This window comes from Mytilus galloprovincialis, chromosome 6 (assembly GCF_965363235.1).
Source record: "Mytilus galloprovincialis chromosome 6, xbMytGall1.hap1.1, whole genome shotgun sequence".
NCBI classification, from domain to species: domain Eukaryota; kingdom Metazoa; phylum Mollusca; class Bivalvia; order Mytilida; family Mytilidae; genus Mytilus; species Mytilus galloprovincialis.
In genome coordinates, this window is record NC_134843.1 from 99,980,619 (window position 1) to 99,993,396 (window position 12,778).

The 12,778-nt window shown below is 32.7% G+C and overlaps 1 protein-coding gene across 1 annotated transcript; it reads right to left on the reverse strand.

The window, feature by feature from the left end:
* Positions 1-3,599: 3,599 nt before the first annotated feature.
* Positions 3,600-5,768, reverse strand: LOC143081092 (uncharacterized). Its single transcript, XM_076257328.1, has 4 exons — positions 5,305-5,768; positions 4,739-4,990; positions 4,265-4,363; positions 3,600-3,773 (listed from the first exon to the last, which is right to left on the reverse strand). Exons 1-4 carry the CDS (start codon positions 5,725-5,727, stop codon positions 3,600-3,602), a joined length of 948 nt encoding a protein of 315 aa, XP_076113443.1. The 5' UTR covers positions 5,728-5,768.
* Positions 5,769-12,778: the final 7,010 nt, after the last annotated feature.

Genomic DNA, 12,778 nt, shown 5'->3' on the forward strand with positions numbered 1-12,778 from the left:
ACAATGTATTTTCAAAAACTCAACCAATTCAAGTTCTAAATTTTTTTGTGTCAAAATATTGCATGAATTTTGTTGTTGAAATGCAACATACAATATTTACAATGTATTTTCATAAACTCAACCAAGTTCTATTTTTTTTTATCGTGTAAATCTACATGTCTTTAGATGTTCAATTTTTAATGCTCAGATAAAGATACCTACAACTGTATGCATGGTATGTGTGGGATTTCATAAACTCAACCAAGTTCTATTTTTTTTTTATCGTGTAAATCGACATGTCTGTAGATGTTCAATTTTTAATGCTCAGATAAAGATACGTACAACTGTATGCATGGTATGTGTGGGATTTCATAAACTCAACCAAGTTCTATTTTTTTTTATCGTGTAAATCGACATGTCTGTAGATGTTCAATTTTTAATGCTCAGATAAAGATACGTACAACTGTATGCATGGTATGTGTGGGATTTCTGACATTAAGGAAAATCCTGAGTTGATAAGTATTTTTTTGAGTACAATGTAACATAAATATTTGTCATACATATCCACAATGTCATGATTGTCTTGTGTACTTTTTAAAATAAAGAGAAATATTATACAGTTATTTATTTGCACTGACTTTTCATTGCCAAAATTTGTTGTGTGCTTGTTTGTTTGATTGGTACAAGGTGTCCAATAGTAAACATTAATTCAAGAATATAAAATGATATAAAAAAGAAGATGTGGTATGATTGCCAATGAGACAACTATCCACAAAAGACAAAAATGACGCAGACATTAACAACTGTAGGTCACCGTACAGCCTTCAACAATGAGCAAAGCCCATACCGCATAGTCAGCTATAAAAGGCCTCGGTAAGACAATGTAAAACAATTCAAATCAGAAAACTAACGGCCATATTTATGTAAAAAAATTAACGAAAAACAAATATCTAACACATAAACAAATGACAACCACTGAATAACAGGCTCATGACTTGGGACAGGCACATACATAAATAAGTTATCAATTAGTCCAGACATTACACATGGTACAGTAACTTCTTCTAGGATAACTCCAGTTATTTGTTGTATTTCAGAGTTTTTAGTGTTATTTTGTCTGCTGTTTGTCTTGTTTAATTTCTCAATGGCTTTAAACATATATTGTGGTATGATTGCCACCGAGAGACATGTATTTCATTGACATTGTATTGAATTTGGTGGATTTTAACAGGTTTGAAATTGATGGCACCAACCTAACCTTGGAGAGTGTTGTTGTTGGTTTTCCACCTTATGAGTGGATTGTCCCATTTGGTATGTTTCTACTTTCTTTACGCTAGAGGTTTGTAAAGTTTGTTATGGTACACCAACAAAGGGTATGGAGAAAAACCAACAGTGGAAATTAGCTGTACTCACTGGATCATCAACCACTATACAAAAGAATGACAAGTTTCTGAATTAACAATCATTAAAGACTTATATTTGATAACTGAAACTGACAAGTATATAGAATCAAAACAATGCAAGTTGTATTCAAATTTTATTTAAGATCTGAATAGATCAAAATAAATTAAAATGTATCATGAATAAAACTAAACACACACATGTACAATGCTAAATAAGCAAAAACAATACACATGTACATGTATATATGATAGGAGGCATGGTTCAATGTTTATATTTACTTAAAACAGATTTCTTCTTTACTAGAAAGACCTTAACAAAATTTCTTTAATACATAAGTTTAACAAACAAAAAGACTAGTGTTGCCTCAAAGTAAAAATCATTAAAAATAAACATGTAAAATAATAATTATCCAACCAAAAAATGAGTACATGTATCAGATACTGAATTTAATATAAATTCAAATGTACCACTTAATTTCAAACAATTCAAATTCATGATTTTAATTTCTATTCAAATTAATATTATTTTTTAGAAACTAGTTAAGTACTCCAGAAATCAATTACCAATTAGATTGGAAAAAAAAGCATACAACTGATAAGAATTCATCGACATATTTACATTTTTAAAGAGGACCATAAACACGATATTAATGTCAAGGGGAAAAAAACCAAAACACATCAATATAAAAAAGAAGTACACATCAATATAAAAAAGTAGCATACATGTTGTCTGTAGCACACACATCAATCTATACATGTAGCACATTTCAATATGCACAAAAAAGCAGTACACAAAATAAGTCAAACAGTAACAGCAAATATGTACGAACAAAAGCAGCTCACATCAATGTAAACAAGAAGCACACATCAAAACACAAGTAGTATACAAACAACACACATCAATACAAACAGACTCAGCAGACAGCACTCTTCAATATGTACAATCAAAAGCAGCACACAAATCAATATAAACATGTAGGACACACATCAATATATACATGTAGCACACTTCAATATGTACAAAAAAACACAAAATAATAGACAAAAAAAAGGTAAATATGTACAGACAAAAGCCACTTTTATCGATATAAACAACCAGAACATTAACTTGAACACAAAGCAGGACACATCGATACACTAAAGCACTAACAGCGCATATGTACGAACAAAAGAAGCACACATCAATTTAAACATAAAAGAAGGACACATTAAAAGCACTTCTAAAAAATATGAAACTCATCAAACAAGAAATAAAAAATGTACATGTTCGGTAAAATATGTAGCACCATCATACTATTTATAAATCAAAGCACTAAATTTGTAATTAAACTAAATAAGACCGTAGTCTTTGTGTTTTTGAAAATTCTTCTTTTTTGCTGGTGAGCCAAGAGTTCAATTTTTGTCCATCCAACTTGGTTAAGCAATTTGAGTTCATACTGTCAAATGTCCTGTGACATCTTCCTGGAATGTCTTGAAAAAGTTCTTCTGGTTGTAAATGTTTTACAAGAATGTCAATATCTTTCTGAATTGATGGCTTGGTGTTTGAAGGCTTTCCAAAAAATTGGTTTAATCCTGTTGTATAGGAATCTATGATGTCATTGCAGCCTTGGAGACTTCTCCCGCACCTTTCAATTGAATCACTTGTCATGTTGCCTCTGAGAGAGTTTAACACATCTTTTGCCCTCATGTTCATAAACTCGAGAGCAAGGTCTCCTGGAACATTAGCACCCTTTCCACCATGTATGTTAACAGTTCGATTGTTTTTCAATTGAAAGGCTTGTTTCGGAGGCAATATTGCTAACAGCTGTGCATGTAATTTAAAAGCTAATAGTCTGTATTTTACATGATTGTTTAAGGCAAATTTTAGAATGTCAAATCGCCACATTCTAACTAAACGTTCACCATCATTTTCTCTCGCAGCATCTTCTCTACACCAGTCAAAAAGACCATCCCTCAACAAACTGCAGCTATAGTTGCGTTTAAAGTCTTCCTTCTTATCTTTTTCGACCTCAATGGTGCTTTGGACATTATCTGGCTGTATAACACCTTCAAACTCTTTATACGGACACCGAAACCTGAGTTTGGATCTACATTTCCCATCTACAGCAAAACTTTTCTTGCACCCCGGATATCCACACATATGTCTTCATTCTTCTTGTGTATTGGTTTGTTTAAATGCTTCTAAATCAAATTTTTCTGTAGCAATGTACTTGTCTACTATGTCTTGGGACAGTTTTTCCAGGAATTCCTTCTTTGAGTGTCGGAAGTATGATTGAGGTCTTTAAATTTATCTAAAGAATCAAAACCTAACAAGTGCATGGCTCCAAGAATTATATATCCTCTTGTTACAAATCTTAAAAATTCTCTACAATCATTTACTGCACCTTTCACCTATAAAGATAAAAAAAAAATTAATGTTGAAATATAAACATTACATTTTAATTAAAAGTTGTACAATATACATCAACTTCAATTGTGAGAATAGTTGTCTCATTAGCCAGCCATCATACCAAATACAAGCATATGGGTAGGGGCTTTGCTCATTGTTGAAGGCCGTTCAGTGACCTATAGTTGTTAATGTCTGTGTCTTTTTGGTCTTTTGTGGATAGTTGTCTCATTGGCAATCATACCACATCTTCTTTTTTATATATAACATTCAACAGAAAAGAATCTTTATGAAGATAAAATATATCAAAATCAGACTTTGTAAACTGTCATGTAACTAATTATGATAATCTTGAAACAATCTTCACTGTTTCAATACATTCCCACTTTGGCTGTAATTTTTGCAATGTTAGATAATTTGCTTTTTTTTTTATCATGTTTGTTATTGTTTCACAAAACTAACATTTGTAAATGGAAATAAAATCATGTATATGTACCTCTGATTTAACACCTCTTCTATCAAATTTATTTTTCAATTGGAACAACGTTCCCATTTCACCAGATGAAGAACCCTTGAAATGGAGGTTAAAGGTATCCTGAAAATAATAATAAATATTTAGAACAAATAAATTTATTTGTTACATGTATACATAATTGTTTAAGCATTGCCTGAAATAGAACAAATAAATTCATATGACTCATGTAAATGTATAAATAATAATGATGCAAAGGGTTTTTGTATGATAAATATATAAGAGGTTCATTTTCAAGTTGTATACTTGATACTATTTTCTGTTTTGTTTATCGACGAGTTACAACAACTAGACTTGAGATTTATCGAAATTCCATTGGGATATAATATGATGATAAATTAGAGTTTAAAATTTCATAGTAATTTCCTTTATTTAGTAGCACTTACAAATGTATAGAGGAACTAGGAACTATATATAAATGTATATATATATATATACCTGTAGTGATATAACATGGCCATGCCAATCTTCGCTTTTCCATATAAAGCCATCTAATCTGTCTTCACATGTCACTGCATCAATTCTGGCTTTCTGTGCAGCTTCACCCCTCTCAACACTCAAGGCATCGCCACCCAACAATAATGGCTTTAATTTCTTGTCCCTCTTTGGCACATACTGTTGTAAATGTGTAATTACATCAATCATTTGTTCCGTGATGTTTTCATCCTTCTCAAGAATTCCTAATGGTATCTGGAAATAAAAGCAACATAATATAACTAATATGTTAAAAAAATAACAGAAAACACCAAGAACTTGTTTTGATTAAAATCAAATTTTATGTAGAACACATTGGCAGTATTTTTTTTCTCATTTTTAAGTTGAACAATTTTCAATGTTAATATAATAACTTTTTTTCTTCAGCAATATTTCTCACTTTTATTTAATGCATTTTCTTAGTGTATGAACATGATTATTATTTACACCAAAAGCATTGATCGTCCAAAAAAAGGGGTGAGATCGTTTTACAATGTTACATGCAAAATGGTACAATTATAAAGACTCACAACTGTGCTCTTCTTTTCAGCCTGTTGCGAAAACTCATGTAGTATATGGTACTGCACAACTTGTCGGTACTCAGATAGTCCTGGGATGTTGTCTACTAAAGCTCTTTGGATCAAACTTTTAAAATCTTCATTTAGATGGTGTATGTCATTGTCACTTGGAATGAACAATTCATTAGATAGTGATAGAATGTCAGCTTGAGGGTGTATCTCATCTAGCGGGTCGGTTGGTGTTGCTCTATCATTAACTGCCATTGAAAGGACCGAGTTGTGCACCTTGTTGCTGGTATCTTCAGTCTTGTGTCTAGTCTTTTGGTTCATATTCAAGTTGTCCATAATGATTTGGAAAGAACCTGTTTCCTGAATTGCTGCTGACGACTTAGTTGTATATGGAGAATCTTCTTCGCATGGTACTGATGGTTGCATTGGTGTGTAATAAGATGTGTGGTTTTCTATGCTACATAAAGGAGTTCCAGATGGAACAGATGTACCTGTAAAATAAATTCAAATTTGATACACAGAACATATATAAGAAATATAAAGCAATTGTTTTGAAAACAATTGTTAGGCAGTCTTTCCCCTCTGATGAATGGATAATTGATTTTTTTTTTATTGATTGATTTGGAAAAAGGGGGTGGGGTATTTGTTTATTTGTTTGTTTGTTTGCTTTGGTATGGGGTCTATATTATTATGTTACCGGAGAAGTGTCACGTTTAGTTTGGAAAGTTTTTCTTTTATTTTAGATACAGCGCGCGCGCAAGATTGAGGAGACATCACGTGACGCGGGTTTATATTAAGAAAAACTTTTTAGGTCGGGACCTTGAACAGACAACAAGTCTAGAGATGGAATGTACACAATGTAATTTCTTTTGTCATTGTAGGAAATTGACATTTTGATCACAGTTCACCAGCAGTGCATGTTTTGGATTTAATCGATCCGGTGTAACTTTAAAACACATTTAATGATTATTTTTTGATAATGTCCATTTTTCAGCACCTGTTTGTAACACAGATTAGTATTTCAATCTCGGAGCGGACATTTTATTGTAGGTTTTTACTGAGATTGACGGACCTAGCAAGCGATTTTTACTGCATTGCCATTTCTTTTTTCTAGGAAAAGTCTTGAGAGATATCTGCAAAAAGTTTTTTTATGAACCTTCAGTACATGTATGCCCTGCTGACTGCAAATTTTCAGGTCGATTGGACTTGTAGTTTCAGAGAATATGTGGATTTTTTTTCAGAAGAGACGTAAGAACAATAATAAAATAAAAATTTTCTTGAATAATTGAGAGTTTGTTCCTTCAATAAACTGTCATAAATAAACAGTCATACATATTGATTGATTGATTAGTTGGTTGATTGATTGATTGGTTGGTTGGTTGGTTTGTTGGTTGGTTGATTAAACACGTTTGATAGGGTCACTTAGAACAAGGGGAAAAAACCTCAAGAGACCTTGCATCCCGTATTAAACGCATGACACGGAAACATACATTAAGTGATTGATTGGTTGGTTGGTTGGTTAAACACGTTGGTTAAACATGTTGGTTTAACACGTTGGTTAAACACGTTGGCTGGTTAAACACGTTTGATAGGCTCAATTTAAACAAGCGAAAAAAAAAAACATCTTGGATCCCGTATTTAACACATGAAACGGAAACATGCATTGATTTATTTATTGGTTGGTTGGTTGGTTGGTTAAACACGTTGGTTAAACATGTCGGTTAAACACGTAGTTTAAACACGTTGACTGGTTAAACACGTTTGATAGGCTCAATTTTAACAAACGAAAAAAACCCATCTCGGATCCCGTATTTAACACATGAAACGGAAACATGCATTGATTGATTGATTGGTTGGTTGGTTGGTTGGTTAAACACGTTGGTTAAACACGTTGGTTAAACACATTGGATAGGCTCAAAATTGGATCCCGTATTTAACACATGAAACGGAAACATGCATTGATTGATTGATTGATTGATTGGTTGGTTGGTTAAACACGTTGGTTAAACATGTTGGTTAAACATATTGGTTAAACACCTTGGTTAAACATATTGGTTAAACACGTTGGCTGGTTAAACACGTTGGATAGGCTCAATTTAAACAAGCGGGGAAAAAAACATCTTGGATCCCGTATTTAACACATGAAACGGAAACATGCATTGATTGATTGATTGATTGATTGGTTGGGTGGGTGGTTGGTTGGTTAAACATGTTGGTTAAACACGTTGGTTAAACACGTTGGCTGGTTAAACACGTTAGATAGGCTCAATTTAAACCAGCGAAAAAAACCATCTTGGATCCCGTATTTAACACATGAAACGCAAACATGCATTGATTGATTGATTGGTTGGTTGGTTGGTTGGTTGGTTGGTTGGTTGGTAAGTTGGTTAAACACGTTGGTTAAACATGTTGGTTAAACACGTTGGTTAAACACGTTGGCTGGTTAACACGTTAGATAGGCCCAATTTAAACGAGCGAAAAAAACCATCTTGGATCCCGTATTTAACACATGAAACGGAAACATGCATTGATTGATTGATTGATTGGTTGGGTGGTTGGTTGGTTGGTTGGTTAAACATGTTGGTTAAACACGTTGGTTAAACACGTTGGCTGGTTAAACACGTTAGATAGGCTCAATTTAAACGAGCGAAAAAAAAACATCTTGGATCCCGTATTTAACACATGAAACGGAAACATGCATTGATTGATTGATTGGTTGGTTGGTTGGTTAAACACGTTGGTTAAACACGTTAGTTAAACATATTTGTTAAACATGTTGGTTAAACACGTTTGATAGGCTCAATTAAAACAAGCGAAAAAAAAGAGACCTTGAATCCCGTATCAAACACATGAAACGGAAACATTGATTGATTGATTGATTGATTGATTGATTGATTGATTGGTTGGTTGGTTGGTTGGTTGGTTGGTTGGTTGGTTGGTTGAAATTCAAACACACATAAAACTGTTTAAATAGTGCCAAAACCACATAATTTGATGACCTTGACCTTTGACCTTGTGACCTTCGTCAAGGTCATTGCTCCACAAGGTCATTGCAAAAGACCCTATGGGTCAAGGACCTTTGTTTAAGAGTTTTGCCAAAATATGGCTTTTTAAAAACCATCGATGGGAGTTATGTCCCTTACATGATGGTAAAATCAATATAGTCACAACGTAAAAAAGTTGCCCCTTGAAGTACTTAACATTTTTCACTGCTTAAATTTTCTGTATCTATAACCATTCAAGAATTATAGGGAAATCAAAGACATATGAAAATCTAAAATATGACCTTGACCTTTGACCTTGACCTAATTTTCTAAGTTAGGAATCAGGGGACTCAAATAAAAACATTCCAGGGTTATACGGTTAACGGTTTATGAGTTAAAAAAACATACCGACAAATTTATTCCGTAAAGATAGATAACTCCTATAAAATTTCATCGAATCGCTTCGATCCAAATTAGCCAAAATTTTCTGAGGATGTAACGAACAATTTGTAAAAAGAATTTTGTCGCTATCTTTTTTTGTTACGAAGGAGATGCACACACATTATAAACAGTGAATAGGGAGATAACTCTTACAGAGAAAATTGTTCGTCTTAGCAGGGTGAAATTTAAAAGCGCATAAACTATACGATACAATATGAGAAATATCAAAGCGACATATTGCAAAACAAACATTTATCGCAAGAACAAAAGTTGGCGGAAAAAAAATAATAATAATAATAATAATAATAATAATAATAATAATAATAATAATAATCAGAACAAATACAATAAGTCTTTCCACAGAAAAGTGGAAAGACTTAATTAGATAGGTAAATTACAACTTGGCAAGATACACATGTATACAAAATATTAGTGTCTCAACGAGACGCCATGAATCAAAAATAAGCTGTTCTCTCTTAAAAGTCTCAGCATTTCCCCAATTCAGTTTTAGATAAAGGAAAGGAACCAATATAAATGTACACCACACTTAGACCCTCATATTAACAAAATTACAATACTGACAGTGACAGCTTTGAAGTTATTTTTGACAGCTATTTCCTTGTTCTTCTTAAAATCTTCAGTGGTTCCAGATTACCGGTAGTGTGAGTTACTCTAAAAAAATAAGGAATCCACACAGAAAAGACACATTACATGTGCTTACCATTACCCACAAAGTCATACTGCTTTTCCATAGGAGAGTCTGTAGTTGGAACTGTCTCTTGACATGTATCTAATGAGGTAAAATCTGAAGTGGTACATGTATCTGTTATAGGTTCTGCTATGTACATTACTGGTGGACTTTGGATGTGTAGAATGTTATCATCTGTGGCAATGTTCTCTACATTACTTTCATCACTGGTTGCTGAATATGTATGATCACCTTAAAAACAAAATAATACAAATTATATCAAGATTTTAATATAATAAAATGATTTATACATGTATACTGGTATATACACTTCATGTAACCTTTGTTTGGCATCCATATCACATCTTCTTACTAACGTTCATGTACTATATATAATAGTTTTCGTGTATATATATTTTCACTTAAGTAATGTATCATATAATATATAGATATCATGGATATAAAAGCATTTAAGCATCTTTATTAAGAGAATTTGTCTCCCTTCTACACTTTCATTAAATAGTTACAGGCCTGTAGTTCAGTGGTTGTCCTTTGTTTATGTGTTACATATTTGTTTTTGGTTCATTTTTTGTACATAAATAAGACCATCAGTTTTCTCGTTTGAATTGTTTTCCAGTGTCATTTAGGGGCATTTTATAGCTGACTATGCGGTATGGGTTTTGCTCATTGTTGACGGCCATAGGGTGACCTTTACATTTGTAGTTGTTAATTTCTGTGTCATTTTGGCCTCTTGTGGAGAGTTGTCTCATTGTCAATCATACCATATCTTTTTATATTGCATGTACATGGACATCATGTACATGTAGGTAAAAATGAACATGCCTTATATATAATTATAATTAATAATTAAGTATACCTAATGAAGTGTTCTGGTCTATTGTTTCACTGCTGAGTTGCTCTGTCCATCTCTTCACAGGCTCATCAAATTTCTCACATAGCTTATCAATTGTATTCAGTGTGGACTTGTAGGAACTACTAAGTCCTGCTCGGTTGAAGGCAGTATAAACCTGAAGAAATAAAATAAACCATTGAGATTTGCTGGTCATGTAATGTATATTTAATAATGTACAGTAAAACTGCAGATGTTGTGATAATTAAAACTCAATCACGGTGGAAAGCAAATAATATTTGAGAACTGAAGGTGAACAAAAAAATGTTGCAACATAAATATTTTTTTGAAACACCATGTTATTGCGAATGGACAAAGGGAATGTGTCAAAGAGTCAATTCAAAACACAACCTAAGAACAGAAATATTTTATAAAGTGCAAACTCTTATACAAATGCTCCCAACAAATATAAGTACCACACCAACTAGTTGCATGTGAAGAAGATCAATGTGTGCCGAACAGATTTTTTCTTATTACATATATATATGAAAAATTATTTTGATTTCAAATTACCTAGTACATGTACATATATATCTTGATGAACTGAAAATAATAAAGAAATGTTTTTTTTATAAAACATAGTGCTGAAAGGCCCTCTAGGAAAGACTAAATTGGTATTTAAATGAAGTACTGTACATGATTTATATTTATATAATTAATTCTTAAAATGCTTACCTTTGTTCTAACATGTCCTCGGAACATTAACACACTGTTTATAGATTGAACAGTGTTCATTTGCTGATTTCTGGTAAACAGAAGGACGGCCATGCTGGTGACAAGTCTCGGTTCATTTTTTTTCTTCTCCCCACATATTGTCTGAAGGAGGTCCATTGTCAAAGGACATTTATTCTCTAATTGTCTGTAGGCGGATTTCCAGGAGAAGGAAGAAAGATTTGATGACCTTAATAAGGAGTCTTTGTTTTTTACTATTTCTGTTATTTCTTTATTAATTTTCTTTTTGATGACAATGCCAATTTCTTTCTTTACATCTAATGCGAACATGTGATATACAGCTGTTTTGTACTGCTTCATGACTAAGGCACGACATGCCAACTTCTCATGTCCTTTCAAAACTGTGTTCCTTGAACTTCCACGATACCCTATGTTCACCTGAAAGATAAATCTCAACAGTTACTTTTATTGCACAAATAAATGTATTGTGTACACATGCATTGTACAACCATGACAACATTATGCAGGTTGATGCGCATGCATTAAATATAAATGAGTACTTATATACATGTACATGTATATATATTTTGTATACATGTAATCGTTTTCTGTCTGTTTGCTTTAGAAAAAAAAAGTTGTTTGGACAAAATACTTTTAATGTAGTTTGTAACCCGGATTTGTGTTTTTCTCAATCGATTTATGAATTTCGTACAGTAGTATACTACTGTTGCCTTTATTTTTAATTACTTTAGATGATTTATTCATTTTAATGACACAAATAGTCAACATCAAATTATTATAAGGCCAGCTTAAATTATATAACACAAAACAATCAACCAGACATCATAAAGAGAGCACCACAAATAGATATAACATGTATAAGAAGATGTAGTATGAGTGTAATGAGACAACTCTCCATCAATGTTACAATTTGTATAAGTAAACCATTATACGGCAAAGTACGGTCGTCAACAATGAGCATTGTCTCACACTGAACAGCAAGCTGTAAGGGACACCAAAAATTACTAGTGTAAATCCATTCAAACAGGAAACCAACGGACTATATACATAATGTAACGATTTCGCCCCTTAAACCGAGTGGTAAGTAAAATTGAATAAGGAGGCTCGATCGAACATAATTTGCATGGATCCTTTGAGTTGGTATATGGTTGATATAATAACAAAGTCAGGTAACATTTCATAGGTATTTTATATAATATCTATATATAATCAAATATTTACAATTGATCATAAAAAGATACATTCATATTTATAAACAATGTGCCGTAATAGTCTATAACGATTTCATCTCTGCGAAAATGAAAGTAGATTTCCTGAAAACATCTCTAATATCGTATTTATAGAAAGTTGACTAAGTGGAACGACAGCCGAAGGGACTTTCCCGTAGGTCTTCTTCTTCCAAACAAACAATTGTCATGTGTAAGAAGGTTTAGTTTTCTTAAAACCATTAAAACCTTCACACTAAAAGAGCGACGAAAGATACCAAGGGAACAGTCAAACTCATAAATCTAAAACAAACTGACAACGCCATGGCTAAAAATGAAAAAGACAAACACACAACAGCACACATGACACAACATAGAAAACTAAAGAATAAACAACACGAATCCCCAAAAAAACTAGGGGTGATCTCAGGTGCTCCGGAAGGGTAAGCAGATCCTGCTCCACATTTGGCACCCGTCGTGTTGCTTATGTGATAACAAATCCGGTAAATAGTCTAATTCGGTAGGTCACATTCATGAAAGGGAAGGGGATTGTAGT